The sequence below is a fragment of the Neoarius graeffei genome, chromosome 7 (assembly GCF_027579695.1).
Source record: "Neoarius graeffei isolate fNeoGra1 chromosome 7, fNeoGra1.pri, whole genome shotgun sequence".
NCBI classification, from domain to species: domain Eukaryota; kingdom Metazoa; phylum Chordata; class Actinopteri; order Siluriformes; family Ariidae; genus Neoarius; species Neoarius graeffei.
The window spans coordinates 72428016-72447707 of NC_083575.1; the positions used below are offsets into that span (position 1 = coordinate 72428016).

Below are 19692 nucleotides of genomic sequence, written 5' to 3' on the forward strand. Positions count from 1 at the left end.
GCTTAGTGGAACTGATTAGTGGAACTTATTATTTCCCCAAGTACCTTAAGTGATTTAATATCTGTACAATTTCATCTCGGCAGTCAAATAACAGTCTTTTATTCAAGTTGTACCTTATTTAATGGACAGCTAACCCTTTTCAGTGTAAAAAATAAGTTAATGTCCATGAAAAATTTGATCACAGAGCAGCTTTATTTGATATCATCCACTGACTTTCATAATTATTATGATGTTATTTATGCTAATTTTAAAGATATTGGACTAAATAGTGATTACTGTACAAGTATGCTCCATGGTTATTACATTACATTACAGGCATTTAGCAGACACTCTTATCCAGAATGACGTACAACATACCCAGAGCAGCCTGGGGAGCAGTTGGGGGTTAGGTGCCTTGCTCAAGGGCACTTCAACCATTCCTACTGGTCCAGGGAATCGAACCAATGACCGTTTGGTCCCAAAACTGCTTCTCTGACAATTAAACCATGGCTTCCTCCATGACTTCATGGTTATATTGTAATAAAAAAATAATAATAATTCATAACAACTCTGGCGGCACGGTGGTGTAGTGGTTAGCGCTGTCGCCTCAGAGCAAGAAGGTCTGGGTTCGAGCCCCGTGGCCGGTGAGGGCTTTTCTGTGCGGAGTTTGCATGTTCTCCCCGTGTCTGCGTGGGTTTCCTCCGGGTGCTCCGGTTTCCCCCACAGTCCAAAGACATGCAGGTTAGGTTAACTGGTGACTCTAAATTGACCGTAGGTGTGAATGTGAGTGTGAATGGTTGTCTGTGTCTATGTGTCAGCCCTGTGATGACCTGGCGACTTGTCCAGGGTGTACCCCACCTTTCGCCCGTAGTCAGCTGGGATAGGCTCCAGCTTGCCTGCGACCCTGTAGAACAGGATAAAGCGGCTAGAGATAATGAGATGAGATGAGAACTCTTTTAAGGGTTCTTCTGTTTCTCAGAAGGAACCCTTAAAAGTTCTGTACAGAACCTTACAACCAAGTGTTTCCCTATCAGAAGGTCTCATCTCATCTCATTATCTCTAGCCGCTTTATCCTTCTACAGGGTCGCAGGCAAGCTGGAGCCTATCCCAGCTGACTACGGGCGAAAGGCGGGGTACACCCTGGACAAGTCGCCAGGTCATCACAGGGCTGACACATAGACACAGACAACCATTCACACTCACGGTCAATTTAGAGTCACCAGTTAACCTAACCTGCATGTCTTTGGACTGTGGGGGAAACCGGAGCACCCGGAGGAAACCCACGCGGACACGGGGAGAACATGCAAACCCCACACAGAAAGGCCCTCGCCGGCCCCGGGGCTCGAACCCAGGACCTTCTTGCTGTGAGGCCAGGCAACAGCGCTAACCACTACACCACCGTGCCGCCCCTATCAGAAGGTTTTCTAAATAAATAAAAACCCATTCGTTTCACAGAGTGTACGGTATGGACCCCACTTGGGGAGCCATGGCTCTGGGGCTCTGGAGTGGGTAACCTCTCTTCTGTCTAGTATGACTGCCTCTAAAAGCCTCTCACTATGCAAGTCGCAGGAAAACCACTCCCAAATGCTGCCAAGAAATGAGCTTCTGTCCGGTTCTATCCTCCTCTTCTCGGTGCAGTCATCATTAACGGGCTCGATGCCCGCTCTCTCCCGTCCCCGCCCCTCCCGTCGTCTCGTGCGCGTGCGACGCGTGGCCCGCAACACGAGTTTCTGTCCATGAGTCTTTGGACCAATCTGCTCACAGCCCGACTTCCCTCTAGCCTTATCTGTTGCGCGCGCTCTCGAAAGACGGCTACACTCGTTTCCATCCTCCACTCCTTATCCCTGTGCGCGCGCGCGCCCGTGGGTTTTCTCTTGGGTTGCCAGATTGGTTTGACAGTTTCCTGTTAATTAGAGTTCAAAAACACTTTAAAAATTCAATATCAGACTATACATATATGTATATTCACACTTTTTGAAATAAACATAATAAGAAACCTTTACAGAGCGCAAATTTTGCGCATTACTTAAAATGAGTTTAGTCTACAAGCAGTATCCAAGCTCATAGAAAGATCTCATTCCATTTGGGTTGGGTGGGACATCGAGCAATCTGGCAACACCTCCCTCCTCTTCCGTTCTTCCACCCCCACATTCGAGCCTGACCCGGTTGATGACGTAGGAGAGATTCCGTGGTGCCCACCGACGTAGGCACCGTGCCGCCGGGCGAATATAAACGGCGGCTGGTGCGAGCTTTCGGCACTCGCTCTCATCAGTCGCTCCGACTCAGGAACCAGAGCATCAGCAGAGATAGCAAGGACCTGCTCGCCTCCTTAAGGCTAACTCGCTTTCGGCTTTGGTTCGGAATGGAAACTTCTGCCTTTACGCGGAGCCGACGAAGCTCCATGGCGCACGACTTTAAGGGTAAGTACCTTCTGCAGTTTGCTTCTTTCTTGGACTGTATTGCATTGCAGATTTCTCTTGCACTCCATCAAGTACACTAAGTAGCTACATCATAAAAACTTTTTGTACTTTCAAAGTTATGTAAAGAAATTTTGTACAACCTTGATCTATGGTTGCTTTTACTTTGCATAAACATTTAGTCTAAACATGTTATTTTCAGAAGTTGAATAGCTCAACTTAAGTTGACATTTATGGCATTTTGACTGATTTAGGTTGATATACAGTACTTAAATATGCTTTTTTTATATAGTCAACAGTTTGACTGACAGCCATGATCTGAGCAGTGAGTGTAGAGTCTGAGCTCATTTCTTAATGGTGGTCTTTCACTCTTAGGTGGTCTCTCGCTCTGGCTGGTGGTCTGGTTGGCTGTGGTTAAGCCTGCACCTGTGCAGAGCTGCCCACACCTGTGCGTGTGTTACCCATCTCCCATGACCGTGAGCTGCCAGGCGCAGAACTTCACCTTCGTGCCCAGCGGTATCCCCTACGAGTCACAGCGCGTCTTTCTGCAGAACAATCGCATCACAGAGCTGAGAGTGGGCTCCTTTGGCTTTGGGACTCAGGTATGTGAAACTGTAAAAGAGAGAGTGAGACTATCAGAGTGACTATTTCTCTTGTAAAGCATTGAGTGCAAATGTATTACCTTTAACTAATTCTCTTTTCTGATTTCTCCTTTTTTGCACTTCCTCTTCTATCCACATTCCTCACTGTGCTGTCTATGTCATTTTTCTCTACTCAAATCCTTGCTTTCTTCATCACCATCTGGGCTTTCATAACTTTCCCCCTTCATTCACCTCTTCTTTTCTCTTCCTGCTCATCCTACCTTGTTTTTTCTTTTCCTTACACCTATCACTCCACCCCTTTGTCACCATCCTTGTTTCCTTCACCCTCTCCACATTTCTTTCTTGTGCCCTTTCTCTCCTACTCTTCAGGTTCTGTGGCTCTTCTCCAACAACATTACCTGGATTGAGGCTGGTGCTTTCAGTGAGCTGCGTGATCTGGAGGAGCTGGACCTGGGTGATAACCCTCACCTGCGCCGCCTGGAGGGTGGAGCTTTCCGTGGGCTAGAGAAGCTGCAGAGCCTCCACATGCACCGCTGCCATTTGTCCACCCTCCCCCATGACATCTTCCACAAGCTCTACAGCTTGCAGTACCTCTATCTTCAAGAGAACCAGCTCCATTTCCTCCAGGATGACCTGTTTGCTGATCTTATCAACCTCAGCCAGCTCTACCTGCATGGCAATCGCATCCGCACGCTGTCCGAGAATGTGTTCCGTGGCCTGGTCAACCTGGATCGTCTGCTGCTGCACGACAATCGCATCCGACAGGTCAATCGCCGCGCCTTCCGCGACCTGGGCCGCCTTACCATGCTCTTCCTTTTCAACAACTCATTGGCTGAGCTGCCCGGCCAGACGATGCGCGATGTGGAGTCCATCGAGTTCCTGCGGCTCAACAACAATCCCTGGACCTGTGGCTGTGAGGCTCGCCCACTTTGGGAGTTCTTCAGGTCCAACCGGGTCTCCAGTTCTGAGCTGCTCTGTGCATCTCCTGCTCCCCGCCGTGGCCTGGACCTTCGCTTCCTGCGTGAAATGGACTTTGCCCTGTGCCCCCTGCCAGACCCTGGCTCCCTGGCTGGAACCACCACCACTACCTTCAGCACCAAGACCCGCTGGTGGTTCTCCAAGCACAAGCCTGTCAGCTCCACCAAGGGCATCTTTGAGAAGAGCTCAGAAATCGTGAAAGCCCATCCCTTCTCTGGTGGCAAACCCTCAGTCACATCCACATCCACGAAGTATGAGCTGGGCGAGGAAGAGGCGCTGCTTCCTAAATTGGAAAAAGAAGAGTACTGGGCCAACTATGGCAATGAGGATGCAGGCATCACCTCACTGCGCTGCTTCGAACTGGAATGCCCTGACTTTGACACCCTTCCCCCCTTCTCTTCTTCATCTTCTTCCTTACCTTCCACTCTCTTACTAGTTGTTATGTCCGTCATGACTGTATCTATCCATCTCCTCTTTGGCTGAATCTTTGTATCTTAGTCAGGGATCTTGATCCCCATTTCTCTTCCCCTCTCTGGAGGAGTGAAGACCCCGTTTACTCAATCTAACTCTCACATACCTGATTCCTGTTTAACTTCTACCTTACTTGTATTTCTGTTCTGTTCAGTTTGAGCCTCTAGGCTATCCAGGCAACTAGAGGGCACTACACTGATTTAGGATACAGTAGGTGAAGCAGGGAATTCAGGCCAGGTACTGCAGTGCAGGCCATTATCACAATGGAAGGTAATGATAGCTACTACCAGAGGACTTAGTTAGTCAACAGGTACACTGTCCTCCTTCCTTGTGGACTTTTCATATATAGCCCAGTCTGTATGGACTGGGGATATATGGTTCCATCCTAGGTTTATGTACAACATTTGTATACTTCTGCCTTTTTTGGCTGCTATTAGTGCTATTTTGGCTATTGTAAATGCTGCTTGTGGTGGTCCTATGACTATAACTGTCTTTATAATTGCAGCTAATACTGTTACTCAAAGTGCTACAGTTCCAGTGCTACTATTGGCACTGCTTACAGTAATGTTAGGTAGACATGATTTCTAACACTATACTGGTTTTATCAGTTAAAGGTTTTAACAGTTCTTCACATTACCTTACAGTTTTATCAGTAGATGGACTGTCTAATATCAGTCATTATATAACAGATGTCGAAGGGTATCAAAAGATTCAGGGAAAGAAGAATGATGGAGTGTGAAAGCAAAAAGAGAAGGTGTTAATGGTGGTGAGGAAAAGGGCTACTGTATGCAAGAATAATGAGAGACTGATGAATAAAAGAGATGTCTGAAAGACAGCAAGTAACATATGGGGAGAGAGAGAAAGAGAGAGACAGACAGACAGAGAGACAGACACAGTGAGAGAGAGAGACAGACAGAGAGTGAGAGAGAGAGACAGGCAGAGAGAGAGGGAGAGAGAGAGACAGACAGACAGTCAGAGAACAAGATAGCATTCCTAAGACAGAAAAATGCAGGAAAATTTGTCTTTTGTCTTCTCATTTGTCTTTTAACAGCAAGTAAGTCATCGATAACATCCTGTAAATAGATCTCAACATCATCAACAGGAAAGCTGTACATAAAGCAAAGAAACGGTCTCATGTTTACTGATCTGTCAGTTCATATTTACTGATCTCTGATTGGTTTCGAGTGTAACTGATCTAATTTCTGTTGTCAGCCATTGTTAAGATCAACCTGTCAGCAAGAACTGGTGTGAATGAATTTGCTTCATGTATTTTATGTGAAACTTTGTCATGGACTTTTTTTTTTTCACTTTTTCCCTTTTTCAAATATAAACAAATTTTACCTATTTATGTATGAGACTTTCTTTTTGACCTCTGAGAGCTTCAAAGCTTGTATGACTTCATACCTAAAAACATCAACGTTATGTGAGAACCGGTAATACCAAGACAACAACCAACCAACCAACCAACCAACCTAAATCCCCCAAGAGGGGACTACTGAGTTAATCCAGAGACTTGGGTTAAAATGGATTTAAAAAAATTAATTCAGAAGAAAAACCACTGACTTAAAATACTTTATACATCTTGAAATTAGTGAGAATGGATACAAATAATCAAACATTGTGACTGGACTGATAGTAGGAGGAGGAGAGTTGACTAAGGAACTGACGAATGTCTTGACATTTGGCACATTCTCCAACATCAGAAAGTGTTGTGTTCGAGAACATTATCAGTGATGTCAGGGGATGAGGTGTTAGGTCAGAAGGTGAAGAAGGCAATTAATCTTTTGCTTGGTTTGTTCACCTAACTGTCCTACTTTCCTTCTATGTCTTTAAACTCATGTAGGAATGAGGTTACACTTTCTCTTTCCAATCATCTTCTCTTCTCCTCAAAATATTTGCATTGCTTTAACTTTCTCAAGTTGTGCTGTCATGTCCTTAAGGTCTTTATTCCTCACACTCTCTCGCTGTCTCCCTGAAGAGGTTTCGAGGATCGAGCAATGAGAGAAAGACAGGAAGAGACAGGTATGGAGGGAATTGGTTGTCTTTAATGTGGAGCAGAAATGGACCAATCATTGGTGAAAGAGCAAGGACACAGAGAGAGAGAGAGAGAGAGAGAGAGAGAGTGGGAGTATAAGGCAGGGGTGGATGTGGGTGGCAGAGTGAGTAGAGAAATACTCAGAGGAAAACAAAGAGATGCACTAAGATGGAAAAAACTTAATGTCCTGCAGCATCTCATGCTAAGGATGGATGACTGAACATAGAGAAATTGATATCGTCAGCCTCAGATAGAATTTTATTTTAATGGTCTGTTTGAGCAACATTCTCCCTTGTCTGTAATTGTCTTTTCACAAAAGCTTGGGATGTTGCCATGACAAAGTTAGTCTATGTATTCTTTATTTATTTTCTGTATGTGACATGTTATGTGTGTGATGCAAGCAACAGCTATAAGGGTAAGGTCAAACTGCAAAGAGGTGCTCTCGAGTGACCTTGTTCTTTTTTCAAGGCTCTCACAGATGACCAAAGCTGAGTTATACCTTTTAACCCAAAGTATGTGTGTGTCTGTGTGTGAATCAATGTGTGTGTGTCAACAAATAAGTGCTGTCTTTTCAGCAAAAAGAGAAATAAATGACTCTGTTCTTTTCAACTTAATTTCGTGTGGGACTCAAGTATTTGTTCTCTAGATGCCATCCAGCACCCAAAGGCACTTAAATACAATTCACATGTTCACAACTGGTTTCACACACACACACACACACACACACACCTATTATAAATACAGTACACACACATACACTAATACAGACAGAAATTATTATTTAAAAGGAGTTCAACAACTGATGTACACTCAAAGACAATAAAGAGATGCTTATGCTGTCATCAAGTCTCTCTCTCTCTCTCTCTCTCTCTCTCTGTCTGTCTGCCCAAGCTATCCTAGATAAAGCAGATAAATTACAAGGCCAAATTTCAGTTTCTCAGCATGCGCCAAACAAACAGTGCCCCCTCACCAACCCACTCACCATCTGTGAGCCTACTGGCCAATCACCACGCCAGTCAATAGTAAGACACAGTGGATTGGCTGAAGAAGGAAGGGCGTACTGACGATTGATGAATATTAGTGACGATCACTAGTGACTCACTAATTAAGTGAATGAAGTGATGGAAGAAAGGAGAGAGTGAGAAAGATGGGGGGTTGGGGGGTAGGAAGGGGTGAAGATGATCTTTTTCAGAGAACGGAAGTTGGGATTTGTCAGAGTGAGCTGCGAGCTGGAAGTTCACCCACACATGAAACATACGTACATGAACTGCGATGGTGCTTACACACAAAACTTTACACATTTACGTCACATTGGAGTTACTGAGTTCACACACACACACACGCACACACTGGGAGCCATTCTGCAAGTACTTATCACTGCACATTTTGTGTAATTGTGCCCATGATGCTGTATGTGTTTTGCATTTCTCTTTACAAATAGACGCACAGGTACACACACTAACACAAATAATTCAGCATGCAGGCTGATCACAGGAAACTGGTGTTGATTCATTCTTGCTGTGTTAAACATTAGCATAAATTTTGTCATACTTTATCATATTTTATCTGGCACTGAGATCAAATATCTCTCCTACATTCTGTCTATCTCTCTGGCCCACTAACACATTCTCACACCCTCCCTCCTTTTGATGATTTACATTAATGTCACCATCTCATCTTTCTGACTTTGGCTCTGTTGGCTCACACATTATCTATCTATCTATCTATCTATCTATCTATCTATCTATCTGGCTATCATTAGTTGCCTTTTGCTCATATCTGAGAATGCATTTCTCTCACGGGCGCAGATAGAGGGTGGGACGGGTGGGATTCTTCCCACCCAGATTTAAATTCACCTCGTTCGGTCCCCCCCACTTATAGGGAGGAAAAAAACGTCTATACTGTCTTTCTTTGCATAAGGCAAACCTCACGGAAAAATCAAAAGACTAATTACCATTCAGTTTATTGAGGTGCACAGCAGTACATACATAGTTGCAACAACTCGCATAAAACAAAACAAAGACTGATATTCGGTTGGTTGAGCTGTGCAGACTGCACAGGTTGTGAGCTCGAGCTTGGTTGCTATGGTTACCCACAACAAGTTTGACAGGCATATCGGGGACAGCCCCTAGTTCAGGACCCCAACACAGTATGATGAAGGGTGCCAAACCGAAAAGGCAGAAAACGATTGCATCGTTTTTTCAAAAAACAACGACTGTAAGTAAACTGTGCCTTACTTTATCATATCACCTTGCAATTTTTTGATAGTCTGTTCAAAGTAATGTCGTAGTGAAAGTAAAATCGTACGGAGTAGAGATGCCTTTCTGGTAGCCTCCTTCTTTCGGTGGTAGCCTGTAGATAGAGTGCTCAGAAGGCAGTTTTAATGTTTAATCTGGTGTTCCCTGCCATAATTTCAGCGAGCATATTGTTTCATAAGGAAACTTTGCGAAGAGTTGTTGACTGACTGCCGCTCACGCAACACACAGGCATAGTTAGAAAGTCAACACATGTTGACAACACATGTTGGGGGTGGGGTTGGGGTTGGTTTGCTGGCAGCTTTGTCCCCCCCAGTTCAAAAAACGTATCTGCGCCCCTGATTTCTCTATCTATCTGTCTTCCTTTGTCTTCTCGGTTTAATTATATTTGTTCATTAAAAGTAAAGCTTATGTGTTTTCTCCCCTCAAGCTATGCGTCAAGCAATTTAAGCTCCTGCTTTTGAACACTTTCTCATTATCTGTGTGTGTTTTTCTTGCATTTGTCTGTCTAATACCAGGAGATAACTTGAAGAAAAAGAGAGTGAGAGAGTGAAGCCAAATCTGAGTGGGTGTTTCTTTTAAAGGTCCAACATTTTTTCACTCCACTGCACACACTGGTCCAAGCTCACTGGGTCTGCTTCATCTTCTCTAAATCTCATAATCACCAAAATACCCAAACTACACACCACACTGCTACAGTGTTCAGGGAAAGAAGTAGAAAAAAGGGAATTGAAAAGGGAAAAAAAAAGGCCAGTGATTGCTGAAAAAATGGATAGAATTCAAAAAAGGGAGGAGGAGGAGAGGAGGAGTGAAAGAAGTGAGAAATTTGAGTCACATTCTTGGATGGCTTAATTGTAAAACACACACACACACACACACACACACACACACACACACACACATTGCACTTGTCCTGCAGAGATGCAGACGGTTTTAAATGGGTGCGTCATCACTCGTCATTGGAGCAGTGGAACTCAGGTGGAGGATTCACGTGTCTCTGCTGCGTGTGCACAAACACATAAGTATGGTGTCTGAATGAGACAAAAAGGTCTGATCTATAACTCCTCCTGAGCCATTTCAGAGTGTGGGATTATTCATGACTTTGTAACATAAGTCTAGGGAGAAAAAAACAACAAGAAATCGACATTATTATTATTATTATTATTATTATTATTATTATCGGAAGGGATAGCCGGACAAGTGTTCTGGTTCCCGGCCATGCCTTAGACCACCAGCTCACACCAGGGTCCTATCATCAGCATCACCATGGTGTGAGCTGGTGGAAAGGTGGTGATAAGGGGCTGCTATTTAATGCCAGGCCCTTAGCTGTTGGATCGCAGAGACACATGCAGAGTCCAATGGCCTTTTGGTAAGACATGCAAACTGGTGGTTAACATATCTTCTTACAGTCATAATAACGTTATATATCCGCATATATTACTTTTCTATTGGCTGTGTTACCCCAGACATGACTTAACATAGAATCGATTCGGCCTTGGGCTGAGGTGCCCTTGAGCAAGGTACCGAACCCCTGACTGCTCCCCGGGCGCTCTGGGCTGCCCACTGCTCTGGGTGTGTGTGCGTGTGTTCACTGCTTCAGATGGGTTAAATGCAGAGGATGAATTTCACTGTGCTTGAAGTGTGCATGTAACGAATAAAGGTTTTAAAAAAAATTTCACTATCAAACAACACCGTCTTCTGCGTTGTCGCTACGATCTTCTCTGCTTTCTTCTTATCCTCGATGAGTGAGTGAACAGCCTTCAAAAGCACTCCCGTCCACCACCACCGAGACAACTAATCACCATAGGCACTAACTTTACAATGAAGCCTGGTCTTGCCTCTCTAGTTTCATATGCGAGCTGCCTATTGCTGGGTTTCACGTGACGTCACATCCACCTCATTAGTTATTCGAAACTTTAGCTGGTGGTCTACCAAAGCTCAGTTTACAAAGCGTTTGTACAGAGAAGGTGCATTGCTCGCATGAAAAATGCCTTACGCTTGCGTTGTTTTAGGTTGTTCGAATCGATCAAACCGTGAAACTGATAAAAGTTTCTTCAGGGTTCCACGTGAACTAATAAAAAAGGCTAAACAAACACAGGATTTCACAAAAAGACCTTGAGAAAGGTGGCTTTTGAACCTCTCACTGAAATCGAAGGGAGCAGAGTCGAAGCATGCTCGAGTTTGCAGTAATCACTTCGTGAAAGGTTTGTATCTCCCTCTCAGCGATGTCCTTAGTGTTTTCCAAGCACTTTTCTTGCTATGGGTTGTTATTTTACGGTACCTTTTTTAGTCATGAAGCACTAAAGTCCCCAGCTGTTTCTTTGTTTACTCCTCACAAAGTCCATATGCATGAAGGTTGCAACAAAATTCTTACCCAGCCGTACAGTTACAATGCGCTGTCTATCTTGTTTAACTAAGATCCAGGTCTTTAAAGGGGTTTCTGATGATCTTTGTGAATGATTTACCTGAGAGATAAGAGCCAACACAAGTGAGAATCAAGTGAACTGTTGTTTGTTTACACTTCAACTTGCAGCGCTTCGTTGTAAAGATGTGAACGAAAAGATTAAAAAAACATATTTACACGGGCAAAAACAATACAGGATTCATTCGGCAGTGACTTGATACCAAGGTCTTTTACCCAGCCACATACAAAAAAGTTGTAAGCCTCCATACTCTTTCACGCTTTCATCTGTTTTGCGGTGTAGAAGGACGTCTGCAACACCAGATAGTTCGAGATGTCGGGGAACTCGACTGAAGGGTAGTTTTTGAGATGATATGACAAATCCTTCTTTCCCAGACTGTAGGGGTCGATTCCATTGCACACAGCAATCTTCTGAATATATCTAAAGCAAGCAGTGGCTTATAGATTACAAGCGTACTCTGATAAGCTATCACTAGTTGTTTGCAATACGGCAGCCGTTTAGACCACCAGCTATTTTACTTCCAGTAAAACTGCTAAGAAAAGTCACTTGACTGAAACCCAGCAATACGCCATCATCTTTTTGCGTACTTTCTCTACCACATTATGCTCCATTGGACACGCCATATCCACTCCATAAATCTTCCTTTCAACTTTTAATTCAAGCATCAACTCTGGTTTACATGCCTTTTCTAGTTTCCTCAACCGCTGTTCAAAGTCCCACCGCAGCTTACACGTATCTGATTCCAATACCATCCCTGTTTTCCACTCATACCATAACGTATCAGAGGTTATTATTATTATTATTATTATTATTATAGGAACAGTGTGCAGGAATGGATGGGAATCACAGAGTCCAATGTTGTGTGTCCTTCTCTTTTTGTGTATGTCTGCCTATGAAAATAAAATTTTCATGCAGAAAAAAAATACTTAGAAAAAAGCAAACTTTCCTTGTCACCAGGGTAGTAGCCTCATGGGCACATCTTTCGTACCTTTAATATCTATCTTTCACCTGTATACGTGGATATAGTGTACCTTTAAAAATTACTGAAGGTACATCAATGGACCGTAATTTGTTTTTAGCTCAAAGTTTTAATTTTACTATTTAACTACATGCACCTGCCTATGTAAAAAGCACCTACTAAAGATGCAAAAGATTTCCCCTGGGGGAACCACCCCAGTGACAAGGAAAGGTACCGTTTGGCACACTTTTTTTCTGAAAGTGTGTATACCACAAGAAACATGGTGGAAATGGTGGAAAAATAATCCAGGGACACCGAAACCACAACTAGAGTCAGATACATCACTGCTTCAAATTCTTAAAAGCAATTAACCCTTTGTAACTTTGGATAAAAAATAGAAAAGCATAAAAATGTATTTTATTCAAGACATAAGAGGCAGTAAACTTTAGTCACGGTTTGAGTAAATGCCTCAAACGATTCTGTACATTTAACTAATTTGTCATTTGTGCATTTGCATTTCAAATTTTGACTTTTATTGAACAGGCTAACTATAAGGGTGGGATGCTGAAGCCACAAGTAGTGTCGCTGCCCCACATCTCATTCCTAAGCTTGTGTTAGTGTCTGTCCAGAGCAGAGACTATAAATGATTTATTTTTCATTTTAGTTTGTTCTGATCAGAAATTACTTTCTTACACAGAAATGGGTATTTATTTTTAAAATTTTTAGAGCATCCCATTACTTTATAGCCTGATCTATCTATCTCTCTATCTATCTATCTATCTATCTATCTATCTATCTATCTATCTATCTATTTTTGGCTTGCAGAATCATAGAAAAATATAATTTCTTCATGGATTTTCCTGCCATCAGGAAAAAAACGTGCAGGAAGTGACACATTCTAGACAGGAATTTAAGCCCACATTGTACTTTCTTTAGGCTACTTTCTTGAATTTCATTTCATTTCAGTTCAATTTTATTTGTGTAGCACTTTTAACAATGGACATTGTCACAAAGTGGCTTCACAGAAACATATACATTCCAGATACTCATTTTCCAAAGATGAATTTATAAATTTATCCCTAATGAGCAAGCCAGAGACGACATTGGCAAGGAAAAACTCCCTGAGACGACATGAGGAAACCTTGAGAGGAACCGGACTCCAAAGGTAACCCATCTTCATCTGGGTGGCACCGGATAATGTGGTTATAAATACAGCTAACTCGCTTCTATAATTCTGTGCTGTATGGTTTTAAAAAAGTGCAACTGTGTAACCAGGAAATTCATTATAGTTTTAACATGAAATCTATTTTGCTGAAGTTATCAACTGTTCATTGATGGAGACTCGAGTGCAAAACTGTACAAATCACACTGGAACAGAAAAATAGCATTATTAACCATTCAGGCACTTTGGAAAATAAGTTTCACTCTGAAACAATTTAGAGTGATTTTTTTTCATGTAAATAATTATGATCAATGAGAATTTAATTCAATTTAATTTTTTTTTTCACTGTAATGTTTCTAGTCCCTGGTTCCGAGTTTCTGTGCATGTTCTCTCCATGCCCATGTGGGTTTCCTCTGTGTTTTCTGCTTTTCTCCTGTCTCTTAAAATATGTTGGATTGGTTTTAAATAAAATAAATTAAACATAGGTGTGAATGAGTGTGTGATTGTGCAGTATGTGCATTCTCTGACCAGGTAAAAGCAGTGACTCAGTGAGTGAGTGAGTGAGTGAGTGAGTGAAAGGCTAACCATAATCATGTACACCTCATTATAACATTCAAACACTCCAAAGGCTTTTAAATGAAACAACTGTGTCAAAGTACATGTTACAAGTTATCTTTAGAAGGCCACCTTTGACCTTTTTTTTCATTCATTCATTCATTGAGCAAGTGCTTTATCCTGGTCAGGGTTGTTGTGGATCCAGAACCTATCCTGGAAACGTTGGGAGGAAAGTGAGAATACATCCTGTGGACAACACCATAATCAATCCACCTCCACATAGACAGTAACACAACCTCAGGATTAAACCAGGGACCCAGGACCTATGAGGTAGCACTGCCACACACTGCCACACACTGCTACACACTGCCACACACTGCTACACACTGATGCACACTTCTACAGTGGTGTTTGAAAGTTTGTGAACCCTTTAGAATTTTCTATATTTCTGCACAACTATGACCTGAAACATCATCAGATTTTCACACAAGTCCTAAAAGTAGATAAAGAGAACCCAGTTGAACAAATGAGACAAAAATATTATACTTGCTCATTTATTAATTGAGGAAAATGATCCAATATTACATATCTGTGAGTGGCAAAAGTATGTGAACCTTTGCTTTCAGTATCTGGTGTGAGCCCCTTGTGCAGCAATAACTGCAACTAAATGTTTCCGGTAACTGTTGATCAGTCCTGCACACCGGCTTGGAGGAATTTTAGCCCATTCCTCCGTACAGAACAGCTTCAACTCTGGAATGTTGGTGGGTTTCCTTACATGAACTGCTCGCATCAGGTCCTTCACAACATTTCCACTGGATTAAGGTCAGGACTTTGACTTGGCCATTCCAAAACATTAACTTTATTCTTCTTTAACCATTCTTTGGTAGAACAACTTGTGTGCTTAGGGTCGTTGTCTTGCTGCATGACCCACCTTCTCTTGAGATTCAGTTCATGGACAGATGTCCTGACATTTCCTTTAGAATTCGCTGGTATGATTCAGAATTCATTGTTCCATCAATGATGGCAAGCCGTCCTGGCCCAGATGCAGCAAAACAGGCCTAAACCATGATACTACCACCACCATGTTTCACAGATTGGATAAGGTTCTTATGCTGGAATGCAGTGTTTTCCTTTCTCCAAACATAACACTTCTCATTTAAACCAAAAAGTTCTATTTTGGTCTCATCTGTCCACAAAACATTTTTCCAATAGCCTTCTGGCTTGTCCACATGATCTTTAGCAAACTGCAGATGAGCAGCAGTGTTCTTTTTGGAGAGCAGTGGCTTTCTCCTTGCAACCCTACCATGCACACCATTGTTGTTCAGTGTTCTCCTGATGGTGGACTCATGAACATTAACATTAGCCAATGTCAGAGAGGCCTTCAGTTGCTTAGAAGTTACCCTGGGGTCCTTTGTGACCTCGCTGACTATTCCACGCCTTGCTCTTGGAGTGATCTTTGTTGGTCGACCACTCCTGGGGAGGGTAACAATGGTCTTGAGTTTCCTTCATTTGTACACAATCTGTCTGACTGTGGATTGGTAGAGTCCAAACTCTTTAGAGATGGTTTTGTAACCTTTTCCAGCCTGATTAGCATCAACAATGTTTTTTCTGAGGTCCTCAGAAATCTCCTTTGTTCATGCCATGATACACTTCCACAAACATGTGTTGTGAAGATTAGACTTTGATAGATCCCACTCACACCTGATTATCATCCCATTGACTGAAAGCACCTGACTAATTTCACCTTCAAATTAACTGCTAATCCTAGAGGTTCACATACTTTTGCCACTCACAGATATGTAATATTGGATCATTTTCCTCAATAAATAAATGACCAAGTATAATATTTTTGTCTCATTTGTTTAACTGGGTTCTCTTTATCTACTTTTATGACTTGTGTGAAAATCTGATGTTTTAGGTCATATTTATGCAGAAATATAGAAGATTCTAAAGGGTTCACAAACTTTCAAACACCACTGTACATACTCCCACACACTGTTACACACTGCTATACCCTGCTACTCACTGCCACACACTGCTATACACTGCCACACAATGCTAAACATTGCTACTCTCTGCCACTCACTGCTACACACTGCTATACCCTGTTACTCACTGCCACACACTGCTACACACTGCTATACCCTGCTACTCACTGCCACACACTGCTACACCCTGTTACTCACTGCCACACACTGCTATACCCTGTTACTCACTGCCACACGCTGCTACACACTGCTATACCCTGTTACTCACTGCCACACACTGCTACACACTGTTACTCACTGCCACACACTGCTATACCCTGCTACTCACTGCCACACACTGCTACACACTGCTATACCCTGCTACTCACTGCCACACACTGCTACACACTGCTATACCCTGTTACTCACTGCCACACGCTGCTACACACTGCTATACCCTGTTACTCACTGCCACACGCTGCTACACACTGCTATACCCTGTTACTCACTGCCACACCCTGCTACACACTGCTATACCCTGTTACTCACTGCCACACACTGCTACACACTGCTATACCCTGTTACTCACTGCCACACACTGCTACACACTGCTATACCCTGTTACTCACTGCCACACGCTGCTACACACTGCTATACCCTGTTACTCACTGCCACACGCTGCTACACACTGCTATACCCTGTTACTCACTGCCACACACTGCTACACACTGCTATACCCTGTTACTCACTGCCACACACTGCTACACACTGTTACTCACTGCCACACACTGCTACACACTGTTACTCACTGCCACACACTGCTATACCCTGTTACTCACTGCCACACACTGCTACACACTGTTACTCACTGCCACACACTGCTATACCCTGTTACTCACTGCCACACGCTGCTACACACTGCTATACCCTGTTACTCACTGCCACACACTGCTATACCCTGTTACTCACTGCCACACACTGCTACACACTGTTACTCACTGCCACACACTGCTATACCCTGTTACTCACTGCCACACGCTGCTACACACTGCTATACCCTGTTACTCACTGCCACACACTGCTACACACTGCTATACCCTGCTACTCACTGCCACACACTGCTACACACTGTTACTCACTGCCACACACTGCTATACCCTGTTACTCACTGCCACACACTGCTATACCCTGTTACTCACTGCCACACGCTGCTACACACTGCTATACCCTGTTACTCACTGCCACACACTGCTACACACTGTTACTCACTGCCACACACTGCTATACCCTGCTACTCACTGCCACACACTGCTACACACTGCTATACCCTGCTACTCACTGCCACACACTGCTACACACTGCTATACCCTGCTACTCACTGCCACACACTGCTACACAATGCTATACCCTGCTACTCACTGCCACACACTGCTATACACTATTATACACTGCCACACTATGCTATACACTGCCACACACCAGCCCACACTGTTACACGGTGCTATACACTGCCACACACCGTTGCACACGGCCACACTGTGCTATACATGGCTGCACACCACCACACTGTGCTATACACCGCCACACTGTGCTATACACCGCCACACACTGTTGCACACCGCCACACTGTGCTATACACTGCCACACACTGCTGCACACTGCCACACGGTGCTTTACACTGCCACACACTGTTGCACACCGCCACACTGTGCTATAAACTGCCACACACTGTTGCACACCGCCACACTGTGCTATACACTGCCACACACTGTTGCACACCGCCACACTGTGCTATACACTGCCACACTGTGCTATACACTGCCACACACCGCTGCACACTGCCACACGGTGCTTTACACTGCCACACACTGTTGCACACCGCCACACTGTGCTATACACTGCCACACACTGTTGCACACCGCCACACTGTGCTATACACTGCTATACCCTGTTACTCACTGCCACACGCTGCTACACACTGCTATACCCTGTTACTCACTGCCACACGCTGCTACACACTGCTATACCCTGTTACTCACTGCCACACGCTGCTACACACTGCTATACCCTGTTACTCACTGCCACACGCTGCTACACACTGCTATACCCTGTTACTCACTGCCACACCCTGCTATACCCTGTTACTCACTGCCACACACTGCTATACCCTGTTACTCACTGCCACACACTGCTACACACTGCTATACCCTGTTACTCACTGCCACACGCTGCTACACACTGCTATACCCTGTTACTCACTGCCACACGCTGCTACACACTGCTATACCCTGTTACTCACTGCCACACACTGCTACACACTGCTATACCCTGTTACTCACTGCCACACACTGCTACACACTGCTATACCCTGCTACTCACTGCCACACACTGCTATACCCTGTTACTCACTGCCACACACTGCTACACACTGTTACTCACTGCCACACACTGCTATACCCTGTTACTCACTGCCACACGCTGCTACACACTGCTATACCCTGTTACTCACTGCCACACACTGCTACACACTGCTATACCCTGCTACTCACTGCCACACACTGCTACACACTGTTACTCACTGCCACACACTGCTATACCCTGTTACTCACTGCCACACACTGCTATACCCTGTTACTCACTGCCACACGCTGCTACACACTGCTATACCCTGTTACTCACTGCCACACACTGCTACACACTGTTACTCACTGCCACACACTGCTATACCCTGCTACTCACTGCCACACACTGCTACACACTGCTATACCCTGCTACTCACTGCCACACACTGCTACACACTGCTATACCCTGCTACTCACTGCCACACACTGCTACACAATGCTATACCCTGCTACTCACTGCCACACACTGCTATACACTATTATACACTGCCACACTATGCTATACACTGCCACACACCAGCCCACACTGTTACACGGTGCTATACACTGCCACACACCGTTGCACACGGCCACACTGTGCTATACATGGCTGCACACCACCACACTGTGCTATACACCGCCACACTGTGCTATACACCGCCACACACTGTTGCACACCGCCACACTGTGCTATACACTGCCACACACTGCTGCACACTGCCACACGGTGCTTTACACTGCCACACACTGTTGCACACCGCCACACTGTGCTATAAACTGCCACACACTGTTGCACACCGCCACACTGTGCTATACACTGCCACACACTGTTGCACACCGCCACACTGTGCTATACACTGCCACACTGTGCTATACACTGCCACACACCGCTGCACACTGCCACACGGTGCTTTACACTGCCACACACTGTTGCACACCGCCACACTGTGCTATACACTGCCACACACTGTTGCACACCGCCACACTGTGCTATACACTGCCACACACTGTTGCACACCGCCACACTGTGCTATACACTGCCACACACTGTTGCACACTGCCACACTGTGCTATACACTGCCACACACTGTTGCACACCGCCACACTGTGCTATACACTGCCACACACTGTTGCACACCGCCACACTGTGCTATACACTGCCACACACTGCTGCACACTGCCACACAGTGCTATACACTGCCACACACTGTTGCACACCGCCACACTGTGCTATACACTGCCACACACTGCTACACAGTGCTATACACTACCACAAACTGTTGCACACTGCAATACAGTGCTATACACTGCCACACACTGTTGCACAGTGCAGCACAGTGCTATACACTGCCACACACTGTTGCACACTGCCACACTGTGCTATACACTGCCACACACTGCTACACAGTGCTATACACTGCCACACACTGCTGCACACCACCACACTGTGCTATACACTGCCACACACTGCTGCACACCACCACACTGTGCTATACACTGCTGCACACT

The 19692-nt window shown here is 44.5% G+C and overlaps 2 protein-coding genes across 2 annotated transcripts in view; one reads left to right on the plus strand and one right to left on the minus strand.

The window, feature by feature from the left end:
* Positions 1-2341: 2341 nt before the first annotated feature.
* Positions 2342-4952, plus strand: rtn4rl2a (reticulon 4 receptor-like 2 a). The gene is made up of 3 exons (XM_060924839.1): positions 2342-2399; positions 2772-2998; positions 3368-4952. Exons 1-3 carry the CDS (start codon positions 2342-2344, stop codon positions 4457-4459), a joined length of 1377 nt encoding a protein of 458 aa, XP_060780822.1. The 3' UTR covers positions 4460-4952.
* Positions 4953-17293: 12341 nt separating this feature from the next.
* Positions 17294-19692, minus strand: part of LOC132888911 (keratin-associated protein 5-5-like) — a 50513-nt gene continuing 48114 nt past the window's right edge. Inside the window, exons 3-6 of the mRNA XM_060925003.1 lie at positions 19622-19690; positions 19100-19150; positions 18762-19010; positions 17294-17570 (exon numbers count right to left, since the gene is read on the minus strand). Of these exons, the coding sequence (XP_060780986.1) occupies positions 17294-17570; positions 18762-19010; positions 19100-19150; positions 19622-19690 (646 nt within the window). The remainder of the gene's footprint in view (positions 17571-18761; positions 19011-19099; positions 19151-19621; positions 19691-19692) is intronic.